Consider the following 15,265-nt stretch of genomic DNA (forward strand, 5'->3'; position numbering starts at 1 on the left):
GTAGGCCCCCTTGAGGTACTGGAAGACCGCTATAAGGTCACCCCGGAGTCTCCTCTTCTCCAGGCTGAACAGCCCCAACTCTTTCAGCCTGTCCTCATAAGAAAGCTGCTCCAGCCCTCTTATCATCTTCGTGGCCCTCCTCTGGACCTTCTCCAACTGGTCCATGTCCTTCTTATGTTGGGGGCTCCAGAACTGGACGCAGTACTCCAGGTGAGGTCTCACGAGGGCAGAGTAGAGGGGGAGAATCACCTCTCTTGACCTGCTGGCCACGCTCCTCTTGATGCAGCCCAGGACGCGGTTGGCCTTCTGGGCCGCAAGAGCACATTGCCGGCTCATATTGAGCTTCTCGGCGGCTCATATTGAGCTTATTCAGTCATAGCACACTGCTCACCGTATAGCTCTTGCTTGTAAGTCAGTTTAATACTCAGTTTAACAATTCAAATATCTGTAATGAGCATTTGCAAAATTTAGGCAGTTGGATAACTCCAGAAGAGTGGAAATTTTGGCCCACAGCTCATATTTACTAGACCATGGTCACCTATAATACTAATACATATTGCTGCTTTGCTAATCTTAATAGTTGGGTAAAAACAAAAAGGAACCAAGGGCTATGAGGTTTTAGTACAAATCTGCAGAACTGAATGATTTCTTAATTAAAATTTTGATTTGGGTACTCAAGGGGAAAATATTTTTCTGGAAAGCAATGCTGCCTTTCAGAGGCAATGCTGGGCTTTCCAAGTTGTGTTTTCGTGTCCTGCAGTTTCTTACCACTAGATGTCACACTGGAGATGGAATTCATAGTTCCCAAGGGACGTGAGATCACTTAACTTGGGCAGGGGAAGTGAAACTCCCTCAGCTCAAGCTGTCTCATGAAGTTATACCCTGTGGTGTTTCACTCACCTTTGCAAGGCATATCCATGTACCTATCTTCAAAGATAACTGGGAGCGTGTTCCAGTCCCCATCTATGTCGAGGCATTCTGCTGGCAGCGGGGGCATGCTGGTGAAGTACTCCGAATTACGAATTTCTGTAGAAATCTGTCCGTGACTTTGGATCCTGGCAGCAAAGTACAAAGAAATTGAGTGTCTGAGTAGTTACTGTGCTGTTTCTCCACCACTCCTGCAAACTCAGCAGTAAAGCTGGATGTGTAGGCAGAGGACAGAGGCAATGTGTGTAAAAGGAGAGAAGGCAGCACTGCATGATGAGAGGGTACCCACGGCTCCTAGGAGGTTTCCCATGAGTTGATTTCTAGCTCTCAGTTAGAGACACCTAAAACTTGCACACTCCCTCACTGCAAAACTTTTGTCCTTTTTGGAAATTGTTCCAGCTGCTCCTGCCACAGGCTTCTGTTAGCTACTGTAGCTCCTTGACGTCCTCCCATGGGTCACTGCAGCTGGCTGAGACTGGATCTCTCAGTTGGCTTTCCGGTCAGCAAAAGAGGTCTGTTGCTCTTGCTGTGGTAAGGGTTTCAAAACCCAGATTCAGGAAGCAACAATCAAAAATTTGGTTGAGCAGTACAGGGAGGAACGAGGCCAAGAAGGGCTCATGGTAGGCCTTCTATCTCACTTATGCCAGTCCTCAGAACACTGATATCTCATGTACTTAGGCATCTAGAAGAGCTAAGACATGTCAATTCATCTACCACCTTTTGGCAAAGCTAGAATAACTGCCTGTGTCCATCTTTTGGGCCATGTAAAATGCTACCCGGCATTCATTAGGGAATGTGACATTAAACTGGCACACAGATGTTTGGCTAAACAAATACAATAATTTTTACTTCTGATGAGCTTTCCTAAGTAAGCATCTTCCTCAAAAAAATGAAGAAAACATCAAATACGAAGTTTGCTTAGTTTTGTTGAGTCTTAAATGAATTAGCCTGTTTATCCTAAGGAATAAAGAGAAAGTCAAAAAACTTCATAGATGGTCAGCCGAAAGCAATCCTGCACAGATCATAGAATCATAGAATCATAGAATGGTTAGAGTTGGAAGGATCTCAAAGATCATCTAGTTCCAACCCCTCTGCCATGGGCAGGGAAACCCTCCACTACACCAGCTTGCTCAAAGCCTCATCCAACCTGGCCTTGAACACTTCCAGGGATGGGGCATCCAAAGCTTCTCTGGGCAACCTGTTCCACTGCCTCACCACCCTCTGAGTGAAAAACTTCTTCCTTATATCTAATCTAAATCTACCCTCTTTCAGTTTAAATCCATTGCCCCTTGTCCTATCACTACATGCCCTTGTAAAAAGTCCCTCTCCAGGTTTCCTGTAGACCCCCTTTAAGTACTGGAAGGCTGCTATAAGATCCCCTAAGACAGCACAATGAAAAAATTTCAGATTATCATTGACAGAAGGCAGGTAATCACCATGTGGCAGTTGACTAGAAGAAACACATTTCATACATCATGAAGCAGAACTCAAACAAAAGATTTGTAATTGAATTGGTCTATCCTCATACCATCATGGAAGTCCTGTATTCAGACACAAATATCTTGTCCCAGCCAGTGTATCAGCTTCATCTTCAGAACATAATTGTCGCTGTCTATCATTTGCTTTTATGTGTAGGCCAGTTATTTTTTCCTCAAAGATAAACAAGTCATTGATTGCTAAAACATGACTCAGACAGGAACCACAAACAGCTAACTGCTCATTCTTGCCTGCAGCAACACATGGGTGTTTAGAGTAAAATCTCAGCACTGTAATAAAGTTCTCACTGATGTATTAATTAATAGCATCAGAGTTTTACTAAAGACCACAGGTAAAAAAAATACACCAAACTTGCTTCAAGACCAATCTCTGGCACAAAAGATGAATCATTGATACTGAAAGGTGTGAGCAAAAATATTTTTTTCTGTAAAATACTAGGAAGATATGTCACCCACTAGAGCTTCCCACCCTATGTGATACCAAACCTATTGAGAATGGTGTGTCCTCTTCTGTCTTAACAGTCAAACGCTGTCACACATGTAGGTGCATGCCCTCACACAGAATTCACAATAATAGTACAGGAGGCAAAAAAAGCTCTTGTCTGGTAGGAAAGAATAGACAACTGGGGGAAATAAGTGTTACTGTTTGAGGTGGTTGTACAGCACCTGGCACACTGAGAGTTGATCTCACCTGGAGCCTCTGCAAACCTAATTAATACTCTCTGTTGCCAACCCCAACATTAATAATATTCTGGCAGCCAAGATTATTTTTCCAACTACATCATCTAGCAAAATAAAAAAGAAAACATGACTTGACCATGAGGCCTGTGTAGTCCAAATTTACTATATAGACTAACTTTTAAAGTTTGTAGACTATTTTACTTTTTCTAACTCAGTCTCTTTGATAATTACTGAGGAAAAACTACATTTATCTGTAGGAAATGGGCTATTTCTGTGGTTGGCTAGAGAAATAAACACCCTTCATGCAATTAGGCTTCCCCCTGTGCAGGGTTATGTTTGCTTGAATGGGGTCATGACTGCCTGTGCCCTCACCCCAGGATCCTGACATGGGGTTTTTCTTGTACATAACTCACTTAAAACCTGACATGGGAGGACTAAGTGAGCACAGCTGGGCCCCTGCAGCCATGGTGCTGCTCTAATTTGGCAGAACAAGGTAGCCTTGTACAACCCATCTGCTAATTAAGTCACGGCCCCTTCCACCAACACTGAATCATCCCTAATGACCCTAGTGACAGCTCTGAGAAAGTAATTTTCTTCTTTGCACTAGGTCAGAAGCAGATGTCTCACTTAAGCCTCTTCATCATGACAGGACCTGATGTCATGTCCTTTAAGCCCCTTCTGAAAGATGTGTCTCCACACTGGCAACGCTGTGGTCCCCTGTGGTGACAGGCTGTTTCAGTGGATAAATAGTCCGGACATTCCTCGTCAGTCAGAAATTCAAATCTGAGCATCTTTGAACTTTGCCTTCAGGGGTCAGGTCCTGAATATTATCCATGTGCTCCACTTGGGATCATTGGCTAAAACTGAAGGCAGTATTTGCCCTGATGTAGCTTTAAAACTGGCTCCTCGTACTGCCCAGCTTGGCTCCAAGCAAGAAGTGTCAAATAGAAGGAAATACTTACCTTGCCCATGTTTTATAGTATATTTTTATGAATGCAGCCCAGTGCAACATTTGTTTTCCCAGACTGTTTTGCACTGTTGATTCTTGGTCAATTGATTATGAGCCGTGAGCTCACATCACTCCCATGGTTCCTCCAGCTTATGTGGTGATACCCCCCATTCCCGTCCTCCACTTGTGCATCTAGTGAACATCCACAGCTTTGCATAGGCTGTTTAATGCTCATGTCTGCATTTAAAGATCCTTTCTGCTACAGAAAGTAGGGCTGAAATAAACACTAAAAGAGATCCATGACTGCCTACTCCCACAAATGTATATTAGGGATGATAAAAAGAATATTTTCAAATGTTAAGGTTTTGTTGCTTGTCAGCAGCTATTTCCCATTAGAAATGCCAGTACTGGATTTGGTATAGTGGGTTTAGGAAGTTAATTGAAGAAAGATATTCGAAAGATATTTCTGCTTGCCCTGAGGCTGGTAGTGTCGGTGGAGATATGCACTCAACTACAACTGAGAAGAGATGTAGGCAAAGAGGATCTCCTGCATCATATCCCTAGAATATAGGAATGTTGACATTAATAATCTCTAGCGCCTGATCGGAGTCACTTACCTTTTGCACTTGTTTCAATGAGTTTATGATATGTAGCTAGAACAGATACAGTGACTTCTTTCAAACAAAACTCCTCCATATTCAGCAGAAAAAGACCACAGTCTTGATTTCAAAATATTTTAAACTACATTTTCAGCTGTTCCAGTGACAAAAGAGGAATAATGGTTCACTTACAGGCCTTCCTGGAACGTGAGCACAGCGAGTTTCTGGTGCTCAGTGTAGAAGAAGGCTTCTGAGAATCTCCTCACCTGAGGGGGAAACACACAAGTGAAATCTAAGATCTGCTGAAAGATGCCAAGTACAATCAGGCTAATAACAGAACAGTGACTGTCAGGACCAGATTCCTTAGTATGATCCATCTGCGTTGCACCACTCCGGTGACAGAAATAACCAAAGACTTCAATTCCCCTTCACTTTCCCAGTCCAGCACAAAGCAGCTGGTGTTGTTGCATATTTTACTGGGAGGTTAAGAAGTGTGTCTTGGCAGTAAATCAAGATTTGCTTATGTGCATCTTCTGACTACTTTTCTAAAAGCTGTCAAATTTACCATTTTCCCCTGTATTCTTAAAGTGGGGAAGATTTCTTCCCTTCTCACCATGCAAACTGTATAGCAGCAGAGGAGAGTTATTATATTAAATTAGAACAATTCATAATTCATCATCTCTTCTCCGTGAACATCCACAGTCACTCTGAAGAGAGTAAAGGAAGTCTTACGTATCAGCCCAGAGAAGAATAAGCCCTATCATGGTAGAAACACATGGTAGAAACACATCTGCCTATGTCATGATACTTACAAATGAGAGCTCTTCAAATCTCTTCATGGACATTAGATTTTATCCAGTGTTGGATAATCAATTACAAAAGAGCCACAGATCTGAAGTGGCTGGCAGAGCACAGAGTGTGAAATAAGCTATAAAAAACTCAGTGCTTCTATCTGCCCTGGAATAAGCTCTGAGTTTAAATGAATCCACCATAATATGCAATCAAATGTACTAAGCTGTTAAACTGCAGCCCATACATTACTAATAATATTTGTAATTCTCTGTTACAGTGTCAGAAAATGGCAGTGAAAAGCGATGCATCTTGGCATCTCCCTAAATTGCAGCTGTGCTTTAACAAATGGCCTTTCTAAACAAAAAAAAACAGCATCCCTTCAAAAAGACTATGTCTTAGTAACATGACTTTTCATCTGGGGCTCAAACTGTTTCCCAGAGCTGGGAAAGTATCATTGCACACAGTCTATGTGGGGAGGACCCGAAGCACACAAAGGTGTGCAATTTGCCAAAGGTCAAACAGGCAGTCGGCATCAATCGAGGCTGGTAACAACCACAAGCTGGAGCATACAGAGTTGGGTCCTTTGACTGAAAGCCACCTAGGTCCTCTCAGAGTCGAGGGAGACCTAGTCAAACTAACCAGAGGAGTCTCAGCATCAGTCACCTGTTCCTGAATTCTATGCCTTCGGGGAGAGCAACTGGAGAGTTGTTCTGGTCACTCTGGAGAGTAACTGGACCTCCACTGACTTTGACAGGATCCAGAATGTAAGCTATGCCAATACCTACACTGTAGACTCCTAAAGCTAAGCAAGGTGAATCCTACCCTTTTCTCAGTGTCTCTACTCTAATGATTAGATCAGACCATGAGTTCAGCTGAGGCGATGTGCTGAACTGATGTCTGGTCACTAACCAAAAACGTCCTAATGGAATACACAGCCCTTGCTGAGCTAATCAGATAAGAAGATCTGACAAAGTTAGCTCAAAAGACAAATGCTTTTGTGCCTTTTTTATTATCAAGTACAAGAAGCAATTTCCACATGAACAATATTAATATTTTGTTGTGTGCACCTCACTACAAGAAAGGCAAGAATTATCTCTCTCTCTCTCTCTGACATAGTAAAGAGAACAAATCTATATTCCTCATGGTAGTTTTGTGAAAGAAGCTGAGATAAAATCATCTTTTTGCTTATTTGTCATTGTGATGCTTGTGCTTTTTAAAACAAATGTTGATGATTTATGGATATCTAGCAAGGACAGACAATATCTACCTCTTCCCACCCATCTCCTCTTCCATGTTTTATTCTGGTGTTCAAAGTGCACTCGTTTTACACAGGATCCTGAGTCCCATTAAAAGCAACAGCCTTCATTCCAGAAATTTAAATCTGTAGTTTCAAATCCTGGGCTTCACCTCTTAATCACTTCTTGTCCTGCTCACTCCATCTCCAGTAAATATTCATATGGGCAGAATAGTATTGGAAATACATATCCAGATAAATCATTAATGCCTATCAGGAGGTCACCATTACTGAACTTGCTTTTAACTTCTTAACATTACCCTTAACATGTGATGTTCCTGAGTCAGATAAGCTGTGACTTCTGAATGGAGAGTTGCCACCTCCAGAAACTGGGTCCACAGGGTCAGAAGGTGGGAGCAAAGCCAGGCGAGGTCCTTGCTTATCTGTTCTGCTATCTTCTCTGGATTGCTCAGTAGCTGGAGGAGAGAAAGGACATTCAGAGATCCAGACAGTGTCACGAAGGAAAATCAGTCAGTATATTATATTAAGTCCTTTTAGGAACAATAACAACAACAAAAAATTCCTCTTAATTTAGAATTATTATTAAAGCTACTATTTTAAGTTATTTTACTCCAAATAAAGCTGGCAAGACTTTTGGTTTTATTCCTTAAAAGTCACATATTTTAGCGAAAGGGTCTCAGCTACATAACTAGAGAGCAAGAAGTGGAAAGAGCTTCAATTTTTGTGGACACTTTACTGCGGATGTAGTAAGTGGGAAAAAAAAAATCAAAGAACGTAGGTTCCAAATTATCCACCAGATGGTGCTGGACGCTCTGAAATAACAAACCATGGCCCATCACCTCCTCTCTGACAGCAAAAGAAGCCTTCTCGGTTATGTCACAATAGGATACCAGATGGGTGACTGGGGGAGAGGGAGGGGAACAAACCCAAAACCAATACACTGTGTCCTCAACACACTATAAAAACAGACATCCCAGAGTCTGCTGTCGCTTTTCTCGCACACTGGGACACGCTGGGGCCCTCCGTGCCCTCCAGCTCTAGGCTGCAATTCTGCACTGAAACGCTGCAGCCTAGGAAGCGCGTGTCAGCAGAAAAGTCTCCATATATCCACCTCCCAGGTTTCACACGTTCTTTAACAAGCGATAGACGCTGCATTTTACCTTCATGTTTTGGTATGAAGAGTACAGAACTGAGTCTTCATCTGTTCTTAGGGTCCCCACCTGCTTCAATGTAACCAGTAATACTACCAGAAATACTCCAGAAATTTTACCAGAGGAATCGATTATCAGTTCTTAGTCAGGTCTTTTTTTGGCTTAGACTGCAGTCTAGCTGACTGCAGTCTGCTTATTTTTCACATTTTATTATGCAGGTAGTTTCCAGATTGGTGACACTGCAAACTAAGACATGATTAAAAGTAAATTGTATGTGTGTGTATGGGTAAGACAGATATTGTGACCGAGTTTACGTTGTTTGGGTGCTATTCTGTTTTAATAGCACAAGCCCCAGTACCCATTCTGGTACTGGAAAAATCAGGAGGATGCTGGTAGACAAAAGATTCTGCCCAAACATTTCTATTTGCAGTCAAGGCACCACTTTGTTTACTGCACTCAATTTTATATACTGCATGTCACTTTTTATTTTATTTATTTAGTCAGTAAGCTGTCTCTTACATCATAAACTGAAAGCACAGTCTTCAAAGAAGATGCATTATTAATGCAATCCATACTAGGACTAGGTGTATCACGGCTGCTTTTCTAGTTTATTAGTTCTTAACCTTTTGAACATATTAGAGAAGAAGGAAAGGAAGGAAGGAAGGAAGGAAGGAAGGAAGGAAGGAAGGAAGGAAGGAAGGAAGGAAGGAAGGAAGGAAGGAAGGAAGGAAGGAAGGAAGGAAGGAAGGAAGGAAGGAAGGAAGGAAGGAAGGAAGGAAGGAAGGAAGGAAGGAAGGAAAAAGACAATGCCTACTTCTAATTATGAGCCTTACTGTACTTCCACAGACAGGACCAGAGCTTAGCAGCAGTAGTGATGCAGGTCAAATCCCAGAGACTCAGTTCCTCAGAGCAAAACCCAGCAATTAAAACGATCACCAAATATGATTCTGGCTACTTCATTTACATGCCTGCTGCTGGGCTGTTCCCTGTGGCTGCCTTTCAAGCGCCACTCAGGGTAGTCTGGCTTTAACAATGCTATCGAGCAACACAAATTGAGAGGGTTTTTTTGAGGAGCTATTTTGGCTTGCTTGTTTGCAAATCAATCACACAATTAAAAAAAACCAATTCCCTTCCACCTTTTCCTGCATTGAGTATCTGCTGTGTTCTCGGGTTGAATACTAATCTATGGCAAGTAAAACTCACTTTTTTTCCTTCTTTTTTTTTTTGTATTTAATTTTAAAAGTGGACCTGGCTCTGGTAATGCAGGGGTAATGGGAGACTAACCCCACAGGCTTCTCTCTGTATGATTTTAATAGCATTTTCTTCCTTTATAAATGACTGTTTTTCATATGTTTTGCTGAAAAGGAATGGTTTCAGTTCACACACTCCTAGAGGCAAAATAATGGGAGAGCATTGCCAATATAATCTGTACACCATATAGAAGTACATATGACTTCAGCACTTACACTGCAGTGATGGTCAATGCTGTGCCTATGTCCCACCAATATTGTGAAGGATCTCAACACTTATGTCTTGAGTATCTCTGCAAATTCACTGTCTTTATCATCAAATTATGTGTAGATGGATAGAAAGCTATCATCCCAGGATGCTGAGGCAAAACATTTTCATAGTATACAGGAAAACCAAAATTAATATAACACCCCACTAAACAAGCTGTTCCAGCTGTTGTGTTCACCTTTCTGTTGTTACATTGTTCTTAGTAGCTTTCAAACAACAGTAAAAACAGTATGGCTTTATTAATATTGTCATCCAAAACAAGTACATAAGTTTTTTGGGAGAAAAAGAATTGGACAGGAATTAGAAAATAAAGATAAATTATTGCTGGCATTTGTTGATGTATGTCAAGCCAATTTGGACTTTACCAGATTCATAGAAAATAAGTCCAAAGGAAACTCTAGATTGTGTTGTCTGACCTCCTATACCCTTACAGCTTCTAAATCTAGTAAAGCTGAGCCCAATAACTTAAGTTTCTCTAAATCGAACTTATATGAAATCAAATTCCTTGCAAAGTATCCAAGTCATGACCTAAAATTAAGAAATCTGCCATTTCAAACATTTTTCACCCTTGGCGGACAAACATTATCCCACCATTCGTAACTGGAATGTGAATGTACTTCCAGTTTGATTTGGCTTCAGCTTCCTTCTGTTAATTGTTATTTTGCCATTCTTCCCTGTGCTGTTCCTCCTGCCAATAAACTGAGCAAATCAAATCTACTAAATCTCTAATAATAAAATATTTTCCCAAGTGACCAGCTGATGCTGGCATTTCTTCCCAGCATCCTTGACAAGTCGTCTGTGTCTCACTTGAAATAAATATGGCAGAAGCAAGTTCAAGAGAGTAGTTCAGTCACTTCTGTGCCAAAATCACTTGTTTCTTCCCATAAGCCTCCTTACACATTTAGGCATTTTTATTTGAAAATATATGGTTGTACAAACTGCCAAAGGATCTTATCTCCTGTCAGCACAAAAGCTGTAATTGCAACCTACCCACAAATCATTTTTTCTGCATACACTGATACTCAGGGCTAGGCTCACTGAAGGATGTTAAAGCAATCCAGCTGGTGACTTGTTAAAAGTGACAGAAACATCTTATAAGTGACTAATCAAAATTATGTGAAATTGTTGGTGGAAGACAAACATTCAACAAACTTTCTTCTGGCACAAAACTCCATTTCTCCCCACTCTGATATACGACTGGGCTGGCTCAGTGCACTTGAAAAATGGACTTGAAGAAAGTATGGACAGTTCTGTTGAAGAAAATACCTGCAGCTCCATACAAAGCTGAGATAACGTCTCTTCCACAGACAGCTCCTCTAGGAAAAAAACACCAAGAAACAGATCAGGTTTCAGAACAGTAGACGTGACGTGTCAATGCTCTGCTGTTTATTCATGTGAGAAATAGGTCATTGATATTTTTTCTCCATCAGACAAGTTTCTGTTTGGATGTGGGCATTCCACAACCCCCCTTTTTCTTGTAGAGGTGCAGGTACAACTTCTGCTTGTGTAACCTGGACCACTAAATCTATAGAAGTTCCAGAGGGTTGTTGTCAGGCCAAAGACAACAGAACTTGGCTTTTTGTTGACTACTCTCTCTTTGACTAGAAGTTGCTTATTAGTCTTTGGTATTTATGGCCACCTCTAAAACTGAATGCAATATATTCTCATTGTTGCAAAGTCTGAGCAAATGATGTGCAATAAACGGTTGTCCCTATTGTGCTATACAGGGCCATGTAAGAGATTCCAGGTGTGACTGACTGGTAAAAGATTGGGAATCTCTGTACTGCATTGTTGAGCGTCTACCTCTCTACCCTCATAGCAAGCAGCATTGCTTTCATAGAATCATAGAATATCTGAAGTTGGAAGAGACTTGTAAGGACTTCTCCAAGCTGAACAAACCAAGCAACCTCAGCCTCTCCTTGTAAGTCCTGCTCTCAAGGCCTTTCACCATCTTGGGTCACCCTCCTCTGGACGCACTTTAAAAGTTTTATGTCCTTTTTACGTCCTTCACCCAAAACTACACACAATACCTGAGGTGGGGCTGCACTAGTGCAATGTAGAGTGGGACGATCACCTCCCTTGATCAGCTAGCTACACTGTGCTTGATGCACCCCAGGACGTGGTTGGCCCTTTTGGCTGGCACGGCACAGTGTTGACTCATATTCAACTTGTCATCAACCTAAACCCTCAGATCTCTTCCCATGGGGCTGGTCTCCAGCCTCTCATCCCCAAATTCGTATGTAAACCCAGAACTGTCGCATCCCACGTGGAGAAACAAGCACTTGCTCTTGTTAATTTTCATATAGCTGGTGATGGCCCAATGCTTTGATGCAGAACTGAGAGAATCTAGCACAGGGACACTCTACTTTAAATGCACCACAGACTATAAGACAAAGGAGGACATAAATCAACTCTCCAATTTTGGCAGCTTGATTTTGCAATGCAAAACTTTCTAATAGTATTCATAAAGAAACGAAGTAGAACAGCCAACAAGCCAATTCTCTCCCCTATCCTCAAATGATTCTTCTTAAATAGCGCTAAGGAATGGGAAAGGACAGACTGAGATGGGTATCACTTTGAAAAAAACTTTTTCAGCTGGTAAAATTTGGGAAACAATTATTCCTACTTTTAATTTCTAAACTAGGCTATATTTTTTTTAAATATACTACTTGGGGATCAAGGAAAAAGAATTAAGAAAGTCTGTAGAGATTTATAGTCCTGAATTAATCTTAACTATCTTTAGAAACTTGTGACGAGATTAATCTGATCAAATATAGATGTTTACAACTGAATGAGTCATTTACATTCTCCCTTTAGTCAGTGGAGAAAAATGAGCAAGGACAAGGTGCAGTTCATGCCATCCCAAGGTAGAAAGCACTACTTGTCAGATAACATATTTTATTGTCCTAAATGGGCCTGTTTCTCCCCAGTGATTGTAAGGAGACAGTTATAAAAATGTACTTGATATTCATCGTACTGGGTGAATCCTACACTCCATGATTTTCCTGAGTTTTGCAACAGGCCTCAGAAAATTAACCTTAAAACCAAATCTTCACTAGATTTTGCAGACTGTGAATAAAATGATAAAATAAAAACAGTACTCTGCTGAAGAGGCTGAAAAGGGTATTTGCATTTAGGAAATTTGCATGCATTACAAGAAGTACATTTGCAAATCAAGTGCCTGCTTCAGTACCAGTTGTCATTTTAAAACCAAGCTAATTGTATTTAGAAAGCAAATATGTGCATATCTGGGTAGTTCTTGAGTTGTAATCAACCAACCATGCATAACTCGGTGCCATCTCCCAATCTATAAGCCTGTTCAGGTGAGACACAAGTCATCTATTAATGTGCTGATGATCAAGATGCCTGAAGCATGAGTCTTGGTGAATGTTGGTTTCTGTCTGAGAGCTTGTAAGATGCAAATAAAAATGCTGTATTTTTTTTTTCTCATAGCTGGATTGAACAACATAGTATGTGTTCATCCCACCCTATGAGCTTTAGGCTATCTTGAAGGAAAATATATATTGGGGAACAAGATATGAAGTGGAAAATGGGAGCTATCAAGCCCATAAGTCTGTAAAGCATAATGTATTATGTTTGATAGTTCATGCATACAAGTACTATACAGTGAAACAGGAAAATGTTTTTTGCTCCCTTTTTAAATCTTCTGGTCAATGCAATCGACTCTCCTAATGTAATTATCTCTGCAAAATAACAAATTAGTAACTTCAAAACCTGTATACAGAAATACAAAGACACAAAACCACAGATGCGAAATCATGAGCCACGTCCCTTGAATTAAAAAAACACATGGGAGAGCAGGAATTAGACAGGAATGCACCTCATTTTCACAGGAGCTCATGGTGTCATTACAAACATAGCTGAACATAAATTACAGAGATCCATCCTGCAAATCCAGCCAGCACTTGCACATTGGGCCTAGCAGGCCTGACCAGCCAAAAAAAGCTTCTGCCAAAACCAAAAATCTATTAAACAATTGAATTAGGAAGAAAAGCAGAATCATTTTAAAGAGCAAGTTGTAATTATGTAATTGGCAGGGAAGAAATACATTTCAAATTGCAAATGAGGGAGTATGTTTCAAAAACACTCATATTGCTTTTCAGATAATTTTTTTCAGTTTTAAAAAAGTTTACTCAAGAGAAAATAAATTCTAGAGTCTTCCACATATTTCATGGCAATTCAGAACTGGAAGTTCAAGTCCTCAAAAAGCAACCGAGGCCAAAAATCACTGAAAGACAAATATTTTGTGGAAATTAAAAAAACATTTTACTTCTCTACACTCTCAGTTCCTATGAAAGGATTTACACAAGATGAGAAGGTATTCATTGTCAAAATAAACACTAATCAGAAAATAGGGAGAAAAATCCTCTAAAATCTCTGAACAGCCCAAGAATTTTGGTACTAAAATGTGTATTGAAAATGCAGCACTGTACGGTATTCAGCAATTTTAAATGTCTGTTCGCTTACCCAACTTCAGCTGTGGTAAATCAGGAATTTCCTTCATTATGAGGGTGTAGTACATGTGAAGTCCTCTTTGAGCATTCAAGAGCAGAAGACAGAGGTCCTTATGCCATTTGTATGCATGCTGCATGCAGTTTTCAGATGGGACATAAAAGCTGCCCTGTGTAACAAAAGTACCATGAAAATAAAATACAGAGATTAAAATTCATCATCTCCATTTGTCCTAGATGTTTCCACAAATTTCCAGTTGTGGGCAGCCTTTCATTTCTAATCATGCAGTTGGCACAAAAGAGAGATTTTAACCATCCTTACCTCCTAATCACTGAACTAGCTAGATGTGTGACAATAATAGTATCTCATTCTACATGTACGTTTTGCTCAAATCATACTAAAAATATTAGGTCCCAACAATGCTGTCACATTTACAAAGACCCTCAGTCCAAACAGTCATAGAATCATAGAATGGTTTGGGTTGGAAGGGAACTCAAAGATCATCTAGTTCCAATCCCCCTGCCATGGGCAGGGAAACCCTCCACTACACCAGACTGCTCAAAGCCTCATCTAACCTGGCCTTGAACACTTCCAGGGATGGGGCATCTACAACTTCTCTGGGCAACCTGTTCCAGTGCCTCACCACCCTCTCAGAGAAAAATTTCTTCCTTATATCTAATCTAAATCTGCCCTCTTTCAGTTTAAAGCCATTGCCCCTTGTCCTATCACTACACGCCCTTGTCAAAAGTCCCTCTCCAGCTTTCCTGTAGGCCCCCTGTAAGTACTGGAAGGCTACAAAAAGATCACCCCAGAGCCTTCTCTTCTCCAGGCTGAACAGCCCCAACTCTCTCGCCCTGTCTTCATAGCAGAGGTGTTCCAGCCCTCGGATCATCTTCGTGGCCCTCCTCTGGACCCGCTCCAGCAGCTCCACGTCCTTCTTGTGTTGGGGACTCCAGAGCTGAATGCAGTATTCCAGGTGGGGTCTCACAAGAGCAGAGTAGAGGGGCAGAATTCCCTCCCTCGACCTGCTGGCCATGCTTCTTTTGATGCAGCCCAGGCTACGGTTGGCTTTCTGGGCTGCCAGTGCACATTGTCAGCTCATGTTGACCTCCTCATCAACCAGCATCCCCAAGTCCTTCTCCTCAGGGCTGCTTTCAATCCTGGATTTGTGCTTGAGAATGCTGTGACCCATGCTCAGGACCTTGGACCCAGCCTTGTGGAACTTCATGAGGTTCACACAGGCCAAGAAGTAATTCTGTCTCTGTCTTTCACACATGTCCCACTGTGGAACCAAGTCTCCCCACAGTGTAGATAGTGCTGTGTAAAACACGTCCTCTCTGCTATAGGAGCAGGGATGGAAAGGACCATAAAGATTGCTACATTCACTCTCCTTTTTTTCTCCATATCATCTTATCCCCTTCTGC

The 15,265-nt window shown here is 41.3% G+C and overlaps 1 protein-coding gene across 1 annotated transcript in view; it reads right to left on the bottom strand.

Annotated features, from left to right (window-relative positions):
- FAM135B (family with sequence similarity 135 member B) overlaps window positions 1-15,265 on the bottom strand; it is a 155,879-nt gene that overhangs the window by 14,066 nt on the left and 126,548 nt on the right. The window contains exons 7-11 of the mRNA XM_086609581.1: window positions 13,857-14,010; window positions 10,635-10,684; window positions 6,999-7,154; window positions 4,845-4,918; window positions 901-1,055 (exon numbers count right to left, since the gene is read on the bottom strand). Coding sequence (XP_086465707.1) covers window positions 901-1,055; window positions 4,845-4,918; window positions 6,999-7,154; window positions 10,635-10,684; window positions 13,857-14,010 — 589 coding nt within the window. The remainder of the gene's footprint in view (window positions 1-900; window positions 1,056-4,844; window positions 4,919-6,998; window positions 7,155-10,634; window positions 10,685-13,856; window positions 14,011-15,265) is intronic.

The sequence above is a fragment of the Tauraco erythrolophus genome, chromosome 3 (assembly GCF_009769465.1).
Source record: "Tauraco erythrolophus isolate bTauEry1 chromosome 3, bTauEry1.pri, whole genome shotgun sequence".
Lineage (NCBI taxonomy): Eukaryota > Metazoa > Chordata > Aves > Musophagiformes > Musophagidae > Tauraco > Tauraco erythrolophus.